This window comes from Xiphophorus hellerii, chromosome 19, assembly GCF_003331165.1.
Source record: "Xiphophorus hellerii strain 12219 chromosome 19, Xiphophorus_hellerii-4.1, whole genome shotgun sequence".
Lineage (NCBI taxonomy): Eukaryota > Metazoa > Chordata > Actinopteri > Cyprinodontiformes > Poeciliidae > Xiphophorus > Xiphophorus hellerii.
Window position 1 is genome coordinate 20,992,638 of NC_045690.1, and position 20,054 is coordinate 21,012,691.

General features: G+C 39.0%; 1 protein-coding gene across 6 annotated transcripts in view; it reads left to right on the forward strand.

Moving 5' to 3' along the window:
• dnmt3ab (DNA (cytosine-5-)-methyltransferase 3 alpha b) overlaps positions 1-11,430 on the forward strand; it is a 44,829-nt gene extending 33,399 nt beyond the window's left edge. For 5 of the 6 annotated variants that reach the window (XM_032547985.1, XM_032547988.1, XM_032547986.1 and 2 more), the window contains 16 exons: positions 1,019-1,177; positions 1,398-1,505; positions 2,559-2,715; positions 2,810-2,950; positions 4,149-4,193; positions 4,416-4,495; positions 4,621-4,733; positions 7,297-7,480; positions 7,564-7,648; positions 7,873-8,018; positions 8,195-8,285; positions 8,401-8,549; positions 9,200-9,285; positions 9,455-9,524; positions 10,460-10,578; positions 11,117-11,258. In XM_032547985.1, coding sequence (XP_032403876.1) covers positions 1,019-1,177; positions 1,398-1,505; positions 2,559-2,715; positions 2,810-2,950; positions 4,149-4,193; positions 4,416-4,495; positions 4,621-4,733; positions 7,297-7,480; positions 7,564-7,648; positions 7,873-8,018; positions 8,195-8,285; positions 8,401-8,549; positions 9,200-9,285; positions 9,455-9,524; positions 10,460-10,578; positions 11,117-11,258 — 1,875 coding nt within the window. Of the gene's footprint in view, positions 1-1,018; positions 1,178-1,397; positions 1,506-2,558; positions 2,716-2,809; positions 2,951-4,148; positions 4,194-4,415; positions 4,496-4,620; positions 4,734-7,296; positions 7,481-7,563; positions 7,649-7,872; positions 8,019-8,194; positions 8,286-8,400; positions 8,550-9,199; positions 9,286-9,454; positions 9,525-10,459; positions 10,579-11,116 lie in introns of all 6 variants that reach the window. The other variant, XM_032547987.1, reaches the window with a different exon arrangement.
• The last annotated feature ends 8,624 nt before the right edge of the window (positions 11,431-20,054 follow it).

Sequence of the window (20,054 nt, forward strand, 5' to 3'; positions counted from 1 at the left end):
ACTTCTTAATTCATTTTATTTGTTTTTTCTGTTGTTTATTGAGATATTTAAAGTCCTAGTGTTAAATGTTCACTAAAATGTAAAGTTTATTAATCTTTGAGAATGTGATCTTGCATTATTAGGCGACAATATTATCATTTATCGCAATAACTTCTGGGGCGACTTATCGTCCAGTAAAATTTTTGATTGAGACAGGTCTAATCTATTATTAACTTGGTGTGGAGATGAAATGCTTGTGACTGCATAACTGCATAATTATACATATTACAAAAGCATCTCATTGTACTTTAGGAACTAATCCAACCAGCATGTGGCTCCAGCCTGTTATCCATTGAAAACATTCAGCAATAAATGCTGATTAACTTCCTTTTTCATCAGAACCGCAGGAGTTTCTTTCATTAGCTCCCAAAACGTAGTTAATGCATTAAAAGTGATGAGAATAAGTCTAAGCATAAAAGTTCTACAGCGTGTACAAAATATTGATAACCACCTCTCACAGGTAAGAGCTGGGAAAATGTTGTAGCATTTGCGATAAGACGCCAACATGGCCGGCTTTTCGCCTCTGAACGTTTAATAACGAGAACCGGATCTCAAAGAGATCAGGAAGAGATCATCTTATCCAGATGAATTACTGCTTCACAATTCGGGCACCATATGGAGATACATGTACAGTTGACCAATAAAATAAATTGAGTATAATTAGTATTAGCTAAAAGTTCTAAGGAACAATTCTTGAGTGGTCTGTAAAGTTCAACATAATTTGTTTTTGCATGAAGTTTATATTTACTGAGATGACAGCTCATTGTAAACAATTTGTTCATATACAGTACCCAAAAAAATGCTGCATAGTTTCTCTGTGTTCTTGGGTATTTTGGTTAAAATTGTTTCTCTTTCTTTTTTATGCAACAGATAGTTTCCTCCCCAGCCCTCCAAAGTAGAAAATAAGCTGTTTGGAAACGCTCAGCTGCGCTCAGAAGTTAATACGGAGTGGATGATTTGTGTTGTCTTCTGGCTGCAGGACGGCCGTGGTTTTGGCATCGGCGAGCTGGTTTGGGGGAAGCTGCGAGGATTTTCTTGGTGGCCGGGCCGCATCGTATCCTGGTCTGTGACGGGCCGGAGCAGAGCCGCCGAGGGAACCAGATGGGTCATGTGGTTTGGAGACGGGAAATTCTCAGTGGTGAGTGTTCGGGGCCAACGGTAATATTTCTGTCAGGTGATTTTTTCCTTTGGCATTTCAAGCAAAACTGTCTTCTGTTTCAGTGATAACCACAAGGGTTTGTTGTTTTTTTTTTTTCCGTGTATTTATTCGTGCATCTGGTTGCTCCTTTGAAATTTAATATCCAGGCAATTTGTGGTATTGCAGCGTCAAAAAGTTTATTTTTTGTGTATGTTTACAGGTATGTGTAGAGAAACTTCTGCCTTTAAGTTCATTTAATAATGCCTTTCACCAACCAACTTACAACAAACAGCCCATGTACAAGAAAGCAATCTACGAAGTGTTACAGGTGAGAGCTTCTGAACTGTATTTTGATGCTTCACTTATGGCTGGACAATATGGCAAAAACAACGTATCATAATTTAAACTTGTCATATTGGTTGATAGAAATAATTAACTTTTTTTGTTTTAAATATCTGAAATGCGGCCAATCTACAGAGATGACCCTTCCTGCTTTATCCCAAAATTTCTCTCCACGTTGTTGTTTTTTATTTTTAAGCTGTACAGGCTTGGTGTTGCTCAAGTTACTCAACAGGTTGTTGCTAGGTAACCAAAGAGTGAACGAGGTAGTTGATGCCATCAGCTTTTTCTAGCCAGCCATGAGAGATTGAGCAGCTAATGAACGACCTAGAAATGCTCTGCGTTTCTGTTTTGGATTTCAGTGAAATTGTTTATCACAGGTGTTTTCTACTGATATTGATTATGTGTCTATCACGATGTATATTGTTATTGATTTATTCTCTAGTTCTTGTTTCACTCTATCATATTGTTGGTATATTTTAAACAAGAGGTTCACCAATCAGTTTCCTGTCTTCATTTTTTCTTTTTTTTTTTACCAATAAAGACCAATAAAGATAACCAATACAGAAGATCTAAGGATGGCATTTAACATCTTTTCTTAGCCTTCTTACACTGAATACTCGTTATTTATATTAGAAGGTGATGCTATCTGTACAATAGCAGTTACTGTAAATATAATACACTTACTAAATTGAATCTAAGTTAAATGAATAGAAAACTGGTACTCCTTAGCATCTAGAAAGATTAGCGTTAGCGATGCTAATGGAGTGTACTCTCTTGAGCATCCAGGATTGTTAATGCCAATAAAAATCACCACATCTTTCTTTCCAAATGATAAATGACCTATTTTAGCCAACCATATGTTGGTTTTAAAAGGCTATGAAGCTACTATACATCTTGCTATTAGGTATCCACAGCTCACTCGATTAGCCAACACTTTTAAGTCAGAAACATCCTGTATGCCTCTTAATTTATAGTTCCACTCAGTTTGTTTTTCCTCTGCCGATGAAGCTGGATTAAAATATTTGCCACATGTGTGCAGGTGGCTAGTAGCCGGGCAGGGAAAGCCTTCATAGCCTGCCCCGACAGCGATGAAAGTGAAACCTCCAAATCAGTGGACATGTTAAACAAGGAGATGATTGAGTGGGCGATGACCGGGTTTCAGCCCACTGGACCTAAGGGCTTAGAGCCTCCTGAAGGTAAGAAAGTGACACCTTTGACCCCGTGGGAGCAGGGACGGCCGAACTCACTCAAAATCATTTCTATAATTTTCACTTTGCCTCGACTTGCTAGAGGAGCGTAACTCCGAGGTTTACCCCGAGATGTGGGTGGAGCCCGAAGCGGCGGCCTACACGCCCCCCCCAGCCAAAAAGCCTCGCAAAAGCACGGTGGAGAAACCGAAAGTCAAGGACATCATCGATGAGAGGACACGAGGTGAGGGGGCCCCCGTCCGTTTGTTAGCCTGTGAACTCCTCATTCTGTTGACGAGAGGTTAATGATTGTAGAAATCAGACAGGAAACGGGGTCAAGTTGCTGCATATTACAGTGTCACCTACAGTTAGGACACAACTACATTCTGGGTCTTAACCGTGACAGAGCAGCAGAGCCGTATTGACTTAGTTAAACAATCAAAGAGCTACACATTAAAATAAAACATGGGCAAAATATGCTTCCTGTCACACATCTATTTATCTATTTTTAGTTCATGATCAGAGAAAGGCTTGCTCTACCTTCCGTGTACGAGTGGATGCAGCTATGTTTGCTTGATTTGTAGATGGTTGTTCACTTTGTAAATGTGTTCTTTCCAGCATTATCTTTTAGCCTTTTAGCTTGTAGTGTTTTTGTTGTTGTTGGGGAGAGATGCACCAATCAGTTTCACAGACAATTTCAGTTCCACTGTTTGTCAAGCTTTGATCTGACAGTATCAATTTGAACCGATTCTTCTTTAAGATAGGAGTCAGTATGATTTTTCTATTCTATTTATTTGAGCAGTTATTAATATTTGTAGCAGAGGTAAATGCCACGTTTTGAGTTGTGCGTGAAAGAATAGGACTGTTATTTGAAAGCTGAGATATTGAAACTGGATGATGAAAGTCTTCAATCTGGTGTTTTGGTCTTTAACTATGCCTTTTTTTGAAGGACAGTTTTGTTTACAAAGACTTCATAATTCATTTTATTTGTTTTTTCTGTTTATTCAGATATTTAAAGTTTAAATGTTCACTAAAATTGAAAGTTTATTCATCTTTGAGATTAATAAACCAGAATTTGCTTCTGGGTGGAGACCCACAATGCTTCAAAATATGTACACAAACATCATCTTTTAGATTTTTTTTTTCTCAGTTTTACTCACTATTCAATCATTTTAACATTTATTTAGCATAAAATCAGCCTCATACCTTCTGATTTTAGTGGCCACGAGTTCTTAGGGTTATTTTTTTGAAGCAGTGGACGGTTTCTTTGACTTTTTAAATGATTGACTGAAGGCGCTTTGGAGTCCTCTGGACTTGATAAAGAGCTCACATTATATATGGCCATTTACCATATGTGATGTGAGCATAAAGTAGGAACATTGGGGGGGGGTTGTAACAATTTCAGCAACATTTATTCATTCATTTCCTCTTTTCTGTCACAGAGCGACTTGTTTATGAAGTGAGACAAAAGTGCCGCAGCTTGGAGGGTAAGTTGGGCTCACACATGCTCTCCAGATGCGTTCAGTCATTTCTCACTGTCGTTAAGAAGCAATCTAATCAGAATCTATGCAACTGTTCCCATAAAACACTAAAGGCAACACGATTATGTATGTTCCTACCCCCCTTCATGAACGTCCCAACTAACCTGAGTCACAGCTTATTAGATATTTTCACTCAAGTCTTCATCACCGCCTCTCGTCTTCCTCCAGACATCTGCATCTCTTGTGGAAGTCTGAACGTGAGCCTGGAGCACCCGCTGTTCGCTGGAGGAATGTGCCAGAGCTGCAAGGTGATGCGCTGCCCACCGAACGCCTTTACCGTTTTTGAAAACAGCAAAAGTCTTTAAGTTTTTTTTTGTTTTTTTTTTTTAAATGTCTCACTGCTTCTATTCGGCTCTTTCTGTGTGCTTTGCAGAACTGCTTCCTGGAATGTGCGTACCAATACGACGATGACGGTTATCAGTCGTACTGCACTATTTGCTGCGGCGGACGTGAGGTGCTCATGTGTGGAAACAACAACTGTTGCAGGTGAGGGTTTGATTCCCTGATGCGACGAGCTTACATTGCGACCGCCTCGTCTTCAGTTGGGCACGTTCGACCTTGTTGGCCTCCTTTGTGGGGCGTTTAGAGGTAATTAGAGTCTAGAAATTTGAGTCTGGAGAAGTACAGAAGTAAAGATGTGTCGGAAACCTCGAGCACCACTGGGTTACACGAACTGAAATACTTTGAGCTGAAGGGAAATTATATTGCTAACATCTCTAGAAGATATAGAAGTTTTAGTTTTCTCTTCTTTTAGGAAGTTTCATTAAAAAGCTGTGATGCTCGTCACACGTGCAGGCAGCTTTGCCAGAAAATAAATTCGCTTCAATTTTTTGTTTTGTTGTTTTCTCATTAAGGACTAGTAAGAACATTTGTCTTACTATTTGTCTGACCATTCAGAAGTCAGATCTGGTGAAACCAGAACCAGTCTCCGCATCTAAAATGAGGACTTAGAACGAACTAGTAAAGATTCACCTCAGGTTATTTTCTGTTGAGACATCCCCTCAGGGTTGTGAATATAGGACAACTAAATCAAAAGTCCTTCCTCACATGAAGAACAACGGTTTGTCTTAAAGCTTCAGCTTAAAACATTACAAGATTTTCTTTGAACGATGTGAAGCATAGACCAAAACACCTCTTAACTAGACATGCCTCACTTTTTACAATCTCTACACAGGACTTGCAACCTCAAACCAGCATAGACAGGTCAGAGAAACTGAAATAAACTCATCAAGCCCAGTGATGCTTTTCATTAAAAATGGTGTAGTCCAACCCTCGCACATCCAGGGTTTTGCAAAAGTATTCCAACCCTTCTGAATTGTTCACATTTTATTGTTTTTTTTTTTTTTATCAAAGTGGTGTTTGATTGTAATTCTGAAAAAAATGTAATGCGTTTGCTTTATGCCCTTTTTAATTTGACACCCATTGATAAAATCCTTCAAAGGTCACCTCTGTGCACTTTGATGTGCGGATAACATCTGTTCAGATTTGTATGTGCAAGACACACAGTGTATTTTGAACTTGCTACAGTTTTAATGGAGAATGTCCTTGAGCTCTGTGACATAATCTTTGGATGAATCGACCGTTTATTATTTGTAATAAATCCAACACAGATAGTGGCGTTATTCGTCACAAAGAGCTCGCTGTAGTCATCGCGAATGTCATAACACTGATGTCAGGCTTCATCCTGGAGGTCAGGCTCAGGAACGACTGATGGCAAATATTACATCATGCGTGTTTTTTCAGTTGGAAGCCTCAAAGAAAGATCAGCCGAAGTAACCTGGCGCAGTAATCACAAGAAAACAAACGTCGAAAAATACCACTGAGAGCAACACACGGAGTGTTGTCAGACGTACGACGGCCTAATCAGCGCACAAGGCTGTTCTTTGTGTTAACACGACGGCATGCGACATTTCGATGATAAGTCGCTGCTTGTCAGGCCGGGCTTTTGGCTGGAAACTTGATGCTCCAGCAGCCTGACCTCTGACCTCTGGATGAAGCTGAAGTGAAAAATGAGCCTAATCTATTTAACAAGGTATAAAATATTCTGTGGCAAATTAATCCCACCGGGAGACATGATTTGAACTAGGAACGCAAGTTAGCGATTAATTAGTTCATTTAAAGTTGATTGAGCTTATCGATTGACGAATGATTAATTGGTCAGCGGCCAAACCTCAGTTTTCTTTTCCATCAAGAAGGACCATCGTCTTTCCATAATGTGAAGGGCAATTTTTTTTTTAACAAGATACTAAATTTAAAAATATATAAAAATGCTAACATTATTTTGTCTCTTAAATACTGACTGAATAAACAGAATATCATGGTTTTCTCACATTATATATTTATAAGATATAACAAAACGGGAAGTTGCTCAATGGAAAAATGAATGATGAAAAGGATAAAATATGTGAAACACTTAATTCCCCATTAACAGAGAGATCTTTACGGAAGTACCGTCTGTCGTTGCTCTAAAAGAAAGGTTAAAACTTCGCTGTCCTGACTTTGAGGTTCACGACCGACCTCAAAATCAGCCTTGCGTATTGGCATCATATTTCTTTTTCATCACGTCACATTTTTCCTGTTATCCTCTCTCCTCTCTCTTATCACCACGTCCTCGCCTTTGTAGCGCTTCAGTAATTTTTAAATTAGAAGTTGACGCCTCTCACCTGAATGAGCGTCATTAACGTGAAACTTAAGGAGCTTATCGAGTGTTTTTATTTCAAAACAGAGCCTAATAAAGTCAGTTTTTCATCCCACACCGAACTTTGTTTGGACTGTTTTTCTTTCTCTATCAACTTGCTCCGCTTAAGGATAACCAGCGGCGCCCTCTGCTGGATGGCGGCCGAACTACAACACTAAAAGAAGGTCCAAGCGGACGTTATTAGTTAATCTATTGGAGCTAATTTTAATCTAATAAACAATTAATAAACAGTTAACCGTAAGTCGATTAATTGTTTGCGTCCCTACTTTGAACACTGAAAGTTTGAAATCCTGCTTCAGCCAAAGCGATTTAGCACTCGCTGTGTTAACGCCGTTGGATCTCTGTGTTCAGGTGTTTCTGTGTGGAATGTGTAGACCTCCTCGTCGGTCAAGGAGCCGCCCACGCTGCCATCAAAGAGGACCCGTGGAACTGCTTCATGTGCAGTCCGAAGGGCGTGTTTGGCCTTCTGGAGCGCCGCTCAGACTGGCCCGACCATCTGCAGCTCTTCTTCGCAAATAATCATGACCAAGATTTTGTGAGTAGTAGTAGCAAGTGCCTTGCAGAGGAGTCTCTCTGTGGCCTCCCTGTCTGACTTTCCTTCCAATGTGTCAATTTCAGGATCCACCAAAGCTTTACCCTCCAGTCCTGGTGGAGAAGAGGAGGCCCATTCGTGTTCTGTCGCTGTTTGATGGCATAGCAACAGGTTGGACATCTTCTTCTCTTTTGCCACGGTCTATAGCACAGGTGTCAAACTTCAGTCCTGGAGGGCCACTGCCCTGCAACTTTTAGATGTGCCTCTGCTTCAGCAATCCTTGTTTCCGTCAAATAATTTTTAAAGTTTGAAATGAACTGATGCTTGGGACTTACCTGCTCTTAGTTGGTTTGATTAAATGTTGATGGATTCGTTGTTTATTGCGCTCTCCACAGGACTGCTGGTGTTAAAAGAACTTGGCATCCAAGTGGATCGCTACGTAGCGTCTGAGGTGTGTGAAGACTCAATCACAGTGGGCATGGTCCGACATCAGGGGCGGATCATGTACGTTGGGGATGTGAGGAGTGTCACACGCAAACATGTAAGTGAAGAGGCTTTACTTTGGGGGCGCGGGGGACTTGATGAGTTTAAACTCCATCACCAGTCAAAAGTATTTGCACTGCATTGGTAGAGCACCTTAACGTTTCATATTCTGTCTGTATTTGCTCATGGTTATTTTTCTCCCTTTGTATGACTTTGCGTCGTGTCTTTGGACAGATTCAGGAGTGGGGTCCGTTTGACCTCGTCATTGGTGGAAGTCCCTGCAACGACCTCTCGATAGTCAATCCTGCTCGGAAGGGCGTTTATGGTATGTTCACGCAACTTCTCTTTTTACATTCCCCTGTCGTGTTTTACAAATCTCTCTGCTCCAGATGCGAAACACAAGACTGTTCCTCAATGTGGCGACTGTTTTTGCCCCACAGGAGGCAGCGGCCGCCTCTTCTTTGAGTTCTACCGGCTGCTCCACGAGGCTCGGCCGAAGGAAGGAGACGACAGACCGTTCTTCTGGCTCTTTGAAAACGTTGTTGCGATGGGTGTGAGCGACAAGAGGGACATCTCTCGCTTTTTAGAGGTTAGCTCCTACAGTTTTGGAGGACTGTCTGCGAGTTAAACATATAAAACTAGACAGTACACCTCCTCTTAATTACACTTTTAATACATAAAATGATCTGCCTCAAGTTATAAGTGGGTAAACTGTATTTTAACAGGGCACCAAATGATTACTGGGTTATGACTGCCCCCTTGTGGTGATTTCTTGTTGAGGAATTATAAGTTGCATTTTTCTTATAATATATCACTGCATTTTAAACACCTGCTTATCTGTCAACTTTACACTATTTGTACTTCAAAACAATTTAATTCCTCCGATTTGGACGTCTCTTTAAGAGCTGCGATATAAGAAGAAATAAGAACATTATTCCAATTTTTTGTTGTTTGTAAATTTTGATTTTATGTCATTATATTTTATAGATTATTATGCCCTACACAAAATGACTTACCCTAGCCTGGCTTTTAAAAGCAAATTATGTTAAATTAAAGTAAATTAGTTGGCACAACTCAGCAGATGCAGCTTCTCTTCTGTTTTTCGCAGATTTTTCTTTCATTTTAATTGACACACACACAAAAAAGAAAAACTCCACTGTGTTTTACTGGAAACAAAAGCTGTACTGGTATCCATCAGATTAAACCTTGCTGTTCAATCTTCCTTGTCTTTAATCACAGTGTAATCCAGTTATGATTGATGCCAAGGAGGTGTCTGCTGCCCACCGCGCCCGTTACTTTTGGGGTAACCTCCCTGGCATGAACAGGTTAGTGGTTGGACTGTCAGAAAGGAGCATCAAAAATAAACAAACTCTCTCAGCCTTCGTAGATATATCTATCTCTGGAGTGTTTTAGTAGGAGATTCTCCATCAAACTAAACCTTTCAACTATAGCTCATCTGATTGTAAACGGCTCCCATTCGTTTCTCCTCTTCAGACCTCTGTCGGCCATGTGCTCCGACAGGCTGGACCTCCAGGACTGTTTGGAGCACGGCAGAACGGCAAAGGTATGAACATCAACCAGTTCACAGAAATCCATTAGAAAATCATGTAAACTAAAAACAAATGTCGCCAATATAAACCATTCCTTATTTATTTCTGCTACTACATGCTGTAAATTGTGGTGGCTATATAGTAAATGTGTAGAAAAGGCCAATTTATGAATTTATGCTGTGATAATAATCTTACTTAGAATATATCTTTTACATTTTAAGAATTTCAGTGGGGTAGAAAAACTCCTTCACATTAGAAAATACTAAGCTAATTACTAAATCATTAATTCGGTGTCAAACATCTACACCTTGTACAACAGCTCTTAGTCTGTATCTGTTAAATTTGACGATGAGTTCTTAGTTTGAGAGGTTTCACCAGGTTTTTATTAAATGTATGCGTTTTAAAAAGGTACCCGAGGCATTTGGAAGAGAATCGGACCGACAGCATCACAGATCCTCCACTGTATCTTACATTGGAAACGATCCACTACTCAACAGCTTCATGCCTTATTTCAAATCCAGACACACACAATTCAATTAATGAATTTAGTCGATTTAAAGCGTAGATTTTTCTAAAGTTTCCATTGAGAGATTACGTTAAGACACTAAAAACTGGTTCATTTTAGAGCTTTCTAAACTCTAAAACAAACCCTCTTTATAGGTGCCATCAAATTAGGCCCGTGCTGCATTTGGTGCTCAGCTATCCAGGAGAATTTTGAAGCTAAACATGGTTTCTGAACATTAGCAAATGTTTCCTTGATTCGGGAATACACAAATTTCCACATTCTCTGCTCCAATCTTGTAATCTGTGCCAAGAAGTTTTGAGAAATACCGCTAATTTAAGATATTTCTTAAACAAGAGAAACATTATTTATTACAAGAATTATAGCTTAGTTACTATTTAAAATAATAAAAACATTATTTTTAGTCATGTTTTTTTTTTTTTTCAGTTTGAGAAGGTGAGGACCATCACCACCAGGTCTAACTCCATCAAGCAAGGGAAGGACCAGCATTATCCCGTCTATATGAATGAAAAAGAAGACATCCTCTGGTGCCCTGAGATGGAAAGGTATGGAAGATTTTTATGAAATAAGAATCCGTGTACTTTTTAGGCTCTTTGAAATGGGCCTCTGTCCCTTTAAGAAGTTCCTATTCCTTCTAAGACTCCATATGGAGCAAATCGTCACAACACAAAATCCTACGTTAAGCTGTCTACAACCACTCGGATGTGCAGTTTCACCAAGTGCTCACTAACCTGGTGGAGTTGTGTGGGACTGGGGCTAATAGGCGGCGCTTTGTGACGGAGCAAACATTTTGCACCACCAAATGGCTGTTAATAGGTAAGCTAAAAATCATGGGATCTGAAATGGTTCCCTGTGGTACACCAGTTTTTCTTTGTTGTTGTTTTGTTTTGGGGGTTTTTTCCCAAGATCTAACGTTATCACTTAAAATGCATTTCTCAACCTCATTTAGATTTGATTCAAACTGTGACAATGACTTCCCAGACAAACTATAATTTGAGGGCTTTCGAGGTTAAGATGATCGTCTTGTCTTTTGCTTTTAGATTTCTCCGTCTCATCCTGTTCGCTTGTGGTTTCTCTCGTCAGGGTATTCGGCTTCCCAGTCCACTATACAGACGTTTCCAACATGAGCCGACTGGCGAGGCAGAGGCTCCTGGGCCGAGCGTGGAGCGTCCCCGTCATCCGCCACCTGTTTGCACCACTTAAAGATTACTTTGCCTGTGTTTGAGGAGCGAGACGTTGCCTTTCAGGCTATTTAGGAACTAGAAATAATAAGAGCCTTGATTCTCAGATTATACTTATACGTACAGTACAGACCAAAGGTTTGGACACACCTTTTAATTCAATGAGTTTCCTTTATTTTCATGACTATTGACATTGTAGATTCACACTGAAGGCATCAAAACTATGAATAACACATGTGGAAATATACACTAAACAAAAAAGTGTAAAACAACTGAAAATACCCCTTATATTCTAGTTTCTTCAAAGCAACCTTTTGCTGTGATTACTGCTTTGCACACACTCTGCATTTTCTTGATGAGCTTCAAGAGGTAGTCACCTGAAATGGTTTTCACTTCATAGGTCAACCTGCCCTGTCAGGTTAATAAGTGGGATTTCTTGCCTTATAAATAGTCATGAAGATAAAGAAAACCCATTGAATTAGAAAGGTGTGTCCAAACTTTTGGTCTGTACTGTATAATTTGCAAACATTGACATAGATTCACATTATCTCTTGTATTTGGATTGTAATTCTTATTCTATTTAATATTGGGGTTTTTTTGTTGTTATTTTTTTTACCTTTTAGCATTGTTATCGAATATTGTTTATATGTTTGTGTGAGCTATACTTGTATAAGTGGAATTTTGTTCCTTTTTAAAATGATGAATCAAAATGTTTCTCACTGAAAAAAAAAAGACATTTTAAACCAAAACTATACAAATTGGACATACTGTTATTTTGCGAAGAAGAAAAAAAACAAACATTTGCTTGCAAATCCAAAAGTTTTTATTTCGAATGAAAAAGTTTGGATCACAAAGCTAAACTTTTCTTCTCGTCTGAAATATTTGGTCCGGTACTTATATTTGTTTTTGTTTGGTGTTTGTTTCGGTGCAAACTTTAAACTCTTTAAATTTTTTTTACTAGTGTTTGACTTGATTAGTTCTTGTGCAAAAACTGAAATATTGTAAATCTGTACTGTACTCTTCAACACTAAATAGAGATTCTGAGATCTTAGCTTTTCCACATCAGGACTCCCCTAAATAGAGTCCAGCTTGAAAAAAGGACAATGTAGAGAGAATACATAAACCTGAACTAACCAAAAGAGAAAAAATGTATATTCCCGAAATCTTGGAAGTTAATGTTTGCACAGCCAACCAAAAAGTGGTTTCAAGCTAAATATTCTCATCCCAAAATTGTGGAGGCATGACCAAATCGTTATAGGCGCAAAAGAAACTTTTCGCTTTGCAAGCAAACCTATAGATGCAAATTTAAGCTTAAATTGCGTTGTCCTTACAAAGCAAAACATTTAATTGCATTTTCCTCCACCTTTGAAATGTTTGTTTTTTCGTTTCTTTTTATTGAGAAATATTTTTGATTGGTTGTATCAAAAGAGAACAAAATTCCCATCATATTCTTGAGACTACGCTTTCCTCTTGAGACACTGAGACACTCGAGCGCCGAACGCGTTTTACTAAAGAGACGGAAATCTTTGGAGAAGCAATGGGGACGGCGTTTCGGGTGCGTGAAACGCGTCGGTGCCGCTGCGGCACGTTGTGACGTGCAGCCGCAGCAGCCGTGCTTCCAGCTACTGAGCCTCAACGGAGATGTGAAATGCGTTTTTGTTTTTTTTCCCCCCGCTTCGGCGTCGGCGAGGGCCGTGTCTCTGAAAATCCAAAACACCAGATCACAAATACCTCTTTGTTTACGGTTTCTATACACAGCTGAAGGTAATAAAGGTACTACTGTAATATGGTTACAACACCATGGTGCTACAAGATGATGACAGACATCATAGCCCATGTGGCACTACGACTTTAGACAACACAGAGCTCTTTAACCTGTTGCTTGAAAGACTTCTGCTGGATGTTTTTACATTTAATTGAAAAAAAAAATGTACTTAGTTCTGCAAAACAGACTTTAAACTGCAACACAGAGCCTGTCCTCTTTTACAACTTTTGTACTGTTTCTACTGGTGCTCATTTGGTCTCCCAGCCTTTCTGCTCTCAGGCCCAAGGCCTGCATCTGCACAAACAGGAAGTGAAGCTAGCCACATGGGGAATGATGTTTCCTGTCATTAAAAAAATAAATAAATAAAACAAACAACAACAAAAAAAAAATATTTTTAAGTCTCCGGTGAGCTACTTTTTTCTAGTGTCACCCCGACTAACGATATTACTGTACAACTGTTAGCAAGCGCTGTTGCTGGAGGCCCGGTGACCGTCCTCCTCAACGTTCGCCTCTCTGAACTGAAAAAAACTGTCAGGTGCAAAAACTCAACAACATGGTGCGGCTTCACAAGGTTCTTCTACCTTTTATAGCAATTTTGTGCTGTTTTATCAACATTATAAGCACTTTTATATGTATACTTTCTTGTTTTCCTGATCATTTTTTTTATCATTATTAAATGATAATTCTTGTGAATTTTTATTTTTTGTTTGTTTAGTTTTATGATGTGAACTGATCTACCCTTGTGTAATACTTTTTGTATTCAGTAGGGCTGTGCCAATAGAAGTACAAGTATGGATTTTGATATGTGAAACTTGTTATTGGACTGTGTATAGTTGGTGGATTGATGTTTGTTGACCTTTCCTTTTCCTGCATCGTTCATATTGTACCCTATTTTAAAGCAGCAGCGAACCCCCTCACCACTAGGCATGGGTCGGCGTGACTTTGAGTCAAAATACCACGGTTTCTTGGTATTTGTTCAAAAAAGTTAAGAATAAGAATCAATAACAAGATCTAATTGCTTTTATCAGTAGAAAAAGGCAACAATTATTCCTGCTGCTGCTAAAGTAATGCAACCTATTGATAATTAGTGTAATATAGGGTTAACTATAACATACTTTGTCGTAGACTTAAGCAAAAATAGAGCTCAAATAACTGATAAATTCAGTTGTTTTCTTACTAAGCTAACATGTAACAAGCTAATGCTAGCTTGGGAATTAGTCAGGCTCTCTGCTCCGTCAGAGCACACAAGCTGCTCGTAGCTTGCCAATTATACTTTTAAATTAGCACTATCTTAAAAAGAGCGATAGGCGGTGCTTCTTCAATTTCCACACCTTTCAAACAACTCTCCGAGCTGTTTGTGACCGGAAATTTTTTTTTTTGCTAAAGCTAAATTTGTAGCGCTTTACAGCCAGGAAAGTTAACTTCGGTTACTCAAGCACTTTTTCTGGGCTTCTCTTTGAAACTGATTTTAAACCATGGAAAATGGTATGATGGACATTTTTTTAATCAGGCTTAAAACGGTAATGTTTTAAAAACTTCGGGATACCTTAGGACCTGTAAGCGGCTCATGCCTAGTTACCGCCCAAACTCAGCGAATGTAGAAGAAGAAAGACGTCTGCCAGAGTCTAAATATTATGTCATCTGCTTTTTGTCTATATTTGGTCTCGGGCCTCTGGTATTTCCTCGAAAAATTTTAGAGTGCGGATCACAGCCACCCCCAAAACTAGAGGGAGGCCATTGCTCCTGATTTTAAACTTTAAGCTACGTCAGGAGGCTCGACGCCGCGGTTTGTCAAAACAAAAAACTGACTTAGTGTTTGACAAAGATTTCAGCTCTCAAAAGATTTAAAGAGCCTAATGAAAGCAGATGTTATCACTTATTCTATATCGTATTTAAGATTGAAATTTTTAAATTTTTATTTCTCTATGTAATTACTTTAAGTGACCTTATCGCCGTAATTTTTGTCCTCACAGGAGAGTCGTATTTTCCCTGTTCTGAAACAAAAGAAAAACCCAACATCCCTTCATCTTTGTACATTTTTTTTTTTTACATTTTGTAAATAGAAATTTTCAGTCACCGTTTTCCAATTCATCTTTGTTCTTTTTGTTATTATTTCACATAAGATGTACAAATATTCTCTCTTAATATATATCATCAACAACACATTTTTTTTTTTTTTTTGATAAAAGTCAAAAATAATCAAAAATCTGATTCAGAACTTGCTTTAACCAATAGACGTTAGCTTTTCCATCCCAGTCTGTGTGAATCCAGATTCAATGTGTTTGTGATGTTAGCATTGGCCAATGGACAGCTTCAAGCATAATGGTCTCAGTGTTAGCGCACAGCCCTACCTGGTGGTGTTTATTTTTAATTTTTTTATTTTAGTTTGTATTTTAATGTTTTTCCTTTCTGCTTATGTAAAAAGAGGGATTGTAGTTGTTTCCAATGGTGCTAAACAGTTTATCTTATCCAGAAACATATATTTAATTGGGAGAGAAATGAAAATGACAATGACTGTTTTGAGTTCTTTGTAGTGATGAAAAAAAGACCTGTTATGTCAGTCACACAAATATATTAACAAAGGCATTTTAACTTTGTACTTGAAAAAAAAAAAAAAAGGAGTAACAGTAAAGAAAGGTTTCCTATATTGTTTTAGACTATAGATTGCTAGATTGCTGTAGTTGGTGCTTTATCTGTGGGAAATTGTGTGAGAAAAAAAAACAGTAATCATTTTTACTATTGCATACTGTATGCTTTACGCGCATTGCTTCTTAACCCTACATTCCAGGCTGTAATATTCATGTCTATTATCATGCTGTTGTTTTGAACTGATGCCTTTTTTTTGCCCTTTGTTTTTGTATCACCAACCAGTTTTTTGTGTTTGTTTTTTACTGTTAAAGGAAGGTCAATACTGTGTGATACTGTTGACACTCTTTTTGACTTTCTTTCTGCCATAACTGTTTTATGGCCTATATATGCTTTCCCCTTCCCCCCTCAAGAACAGTTCATACAGCAAATGTAGCACCCATTCTCCGCGTGACTCCCCCATACTTATGTTTAGTGTCCAGAGACAAGATAAAGGCTCTGTATGTACTTGTGCTGGAGAACACTTGAATAAATGTCTTGTTTTTGTGCAAAAAAATAAAAAAGCCATCTACCACTTTCTGCCTCATTATATATAAAATATATATAACGTTACATGTATGTGTACACTCGGAAAGAGTAAAGTAAACTCTAAGAACTTACCTTACATTTCCATTTCAAGGTTCAAGGTGCCATTGGACCTTGTTCAATGCCAGGAACAAGGTCCAGGCAACAGCCAAGCCTTGCCAGTAATCAGATACTGCTGGTGTAGCAAGTTGGCCAAAGGAAGAAATTTAGACCACTGTTGTTAAAACATGAGAGCTACTCACCATGTATTGTGGTTTCCACCTCAAATCCAGTATCCACTGGCTACACACTTAAGCGCACAGAAGGAGGCAGAGGTCTCACGAGCATCAGAGCCACCGTCCAAGACGAAATTGCCAAGCTGAAGGAACCACCATGAGAGGTACCACCAATAGGATGGATGAAGTGGCTGATACGACCAAGTCCTACAAATCTCTGGTGACTGAAGGACAGGGCAGGAGCACCAGAGCAATAGAAGCCCAGATCAACCTCAACAGGCGAGATCCCACTTGTGCAAAGAGACAACAGAAACAATCCAGGATGTAGGATGCTAGCAGGAAAGCAATAGATGGAACTTAGTGGTTGGTAGTGTGCAGAAACATCTGTGAAGAGCATGAATTGGAGACCCCTAAGTCAAAGTGGGAATCACCTCCCAAAGTGGTAGAAAATGACAGAACTGAGATATATGGGACTTCCGGATTCAAACCAAGAACATGGTAATGGCCAACCAAGCGGACAAAATTTTGTAATTTTGTAAAGAAATAGGACGCCAATTATCCAAAATTAATGCATCCTTCTGAGGTGTTGGGATTAGAGTAATTAAACTTTGAGAAAGTGATGGGGGGAGTCTTTCATTCTTAATGCTTTCAATAAATACAGAATGTAAAAATGGAGCGAGTTCTTCTGAGAAAATCTTATAAAGTTCTGATGTAAGTCCATCTGTACCAGGGGATTTATTTGATTTAAGACTATTAATAGCTTCTTTAATTTCATCAGGCGTGATTGGAGAGTCACATGATATTTTGTTTTGGTCACCAATTGTTTCTGTGCCACTTAAGGAGTTAAAGAAATAGTCATGTTCCTCAGGAGAATGTCTAGACTCATACAACGATTTATAAAAAGTTTCACATATATTGGCAATCATTTTGGGGTCATCAATGATTGTGCCACTTGAATTAAGTTTAGTAATACCATTTTTTGTTTGTCTTTGCTTTTCAAGTTTGAAGAAGTAGCTAGAGTTTTGTTCTCCCTCTTCTAACCATTTGGCCCTTGAACGTATAAAAGCTCCTTTTGCTTTTTTTAATATAAATTTGATCAAGTTTAAGCTGAAGGCTTTGTAACTTGGCTCTCTGTTGTTCAGATAGAGTTTCAGGAAGAGTAGAGGATAATGAAATCAACTCAGAGACCAAGCAGGTTTCCTCCTTTATGCTACTTTTTATTCTATTTGCCCCAGCTTTACTTAAGATCTTTCTTAACTCATATTTTAAAAGCTCCCAGTAACGTCCATGGTTATTTTCGGTCTGGAGATACCTCAAGAGAACGACAGGTAGGATAAAAGACAACTCTTATAAGGCCACAAAAACAGCTTCTTTAAAAATGTTCTGTAAATATATTGAGAGTAGTTTTGTAGTGTTTCGTGTAACTCGTGTGTGTGATTTGGACAAATTTGTACTGGGTTTTGACCTGCGTCGGTAGATTGTGATTTTTGATATGTTTGAATTGCTTGGTTGGTCACTGTTACAGGCGCCATTGCCATGTTGGTATTTGGATAATGTTCGGTATAGTCCTTTTTTTTTCTCATAAATTTGTATTTTTATGCGACAAACTTAATTTTCTTTATAACTGCTGTGACCGTTATAACTAGCAGGCGTTAGCATTTAGCAAAACGGCCGTAACGGCCAAATATCGGCATTTACTGTGTGTTAGTTATAACTGCTGTGACAGTTCTAACTAGCAGACGTTAGCATTTAGCAAAACGGCCGTAACGGCCAAATATCGGCATTTACTGTGTGTTAGTTATAACTGCTGTGACAGTTCTAACTAGCAGGCGTTAGCATTTAGCAAAACGGCCGTAACGGCCAAATATCGGCATTTACTGTGTTAGTTATAACTGCTGTGACGGTTATGACTAGCAAGCGTTAGCATTTAGCAAAACGGCTGTAACGGCCGAATATCGGCATTTACTGTGTGTTAGTTATAACTGCTGTGACGGTTCTAACTAGCAGGCGTTAACATTTAGCAAAACGGCCGTAACGGCCAAATATCGGCATTTACTGTGAGTTAGTTATAACTGTTGTGACGGTTCTAACTAGCAGACGTTAGCATTTAGCAAAACGGCTCTAACGGCCAAATATCGGCATTTACTGTGTGTTAGTTATAACTGCTGTGACAGTTATAACTAGCAGAGGTTAGTAGTTTGTAAAACGGCTGTAAAAGGCCAAACGTTGGCGTTTGCTGTGTGTTTGTAGATTAAATCTTTTTCTCAGTTTGGTCATGCTAACTCGGGATCAGATTTTCTGAGACGGAGCCTGCTGTGGTGTTTCTGACCGAGTCCAGTCTTTCCCTCAGTCACGAAACATGTCACGGCTGGAAACGGAGATAGAGCGCTGCCGCTCGGAGGGGAAGTGGGAGCAAATCCCCGAGTTCGTCGAGCAGCTGACTCCATCCAAAGGTAGGAAGCTCGTCCCGCAGCGGTGGCGTTTATTCATCAAGCCTCTCTTCCCGCGGCCTGGGTCTTTCCTACTTCCTGACAGCAACGTCTTATAACGCAGGATGTTTTTGCACTCCTTTTTTTTTTTTGTTCAGAGGCAATAAAATGGTTAGAACTAAAGATAATAAATCAGAAACTAGAAAATTCTTGAAGAAATTTAACCGGGGCCTGCCAAAGTGTGCCCGTCGATTTGGACCCAGCGTTCTGATGCTAGAAATGAGCATCAATGCTAAGCTTAGCTAAAAAAAAAAATAAAAAAATTCCAAAGTAGCATGTGGAGAATCACAAGAATGTTGACTAACATGGACTTGCACCATTCAGTATGTTAAAATTAATGCATAAGCTAAAATTAGCCAAAATGCTAATGTAAGCCTAAATGCTGTCAGTAGCATGTGAGGTATCATTAGAATGTTGTTTGTAATTACTTACTCCATTCAGTACACTAAACATGGCTAATAAGTAAGAAAAATAGCTAATAGCCAATTTAAGCTAAAAGGCTAATGCTAATGAACGTTCCCTAACCTGAGAGAAAAAGATAAAGGAGGCTAATATTGTTGCACGCCAGTGGCGGTGCACTAACCTGATGGGGATATTGAGGCTTTTATTTTGAAAAAAAAAATAATAAAATGTAACCTTAATATTAAATGGCCACACTAATCCAATGTCTAACAGTGTTTTTTTTAAACCAGTCACATAAAGCCCAAAATGGTAATTACTTGATGTAAAAAAATGTCAAGGCTTTTATTTTGAAATTTTCAGTAAGCTTCATTTCAAAGGGCCAAACTAATGGGCTCTTTGCACCTCAGCTTCCGCGTTGGGGAAAAGCGGCTCAGTCGTTTCCGATCTATTGAAAAAGGCACTTTACACTGGGTGATTGCAGGGCTTGTCCAAGGTAACAATTAATCCATTCTAACGGACAATGTTTTTACCTTGTTTTCAAGTATATTACGTGTGTTTGTTGTCGTTAGTGTCAGAGACCAAGTAACAGGGGATTTTACGGTTCAGGCTTTTTGCTTCCTAAGCCTGAGGAACAACAAGCCCATAGCTTAACAGTAGAGCAGCTCTGGTGTCGGAGTTCTAGTTCAGCTGACTGTTCAGGTTCAAAGTTGTTGCTTTTAGAAAAATATGGCTGTGTTCCTTAAGGTCTCCGTGTTATTTCGCTTTATTAGTTTTGCATGCTTCTTGTGAAGCAGGACG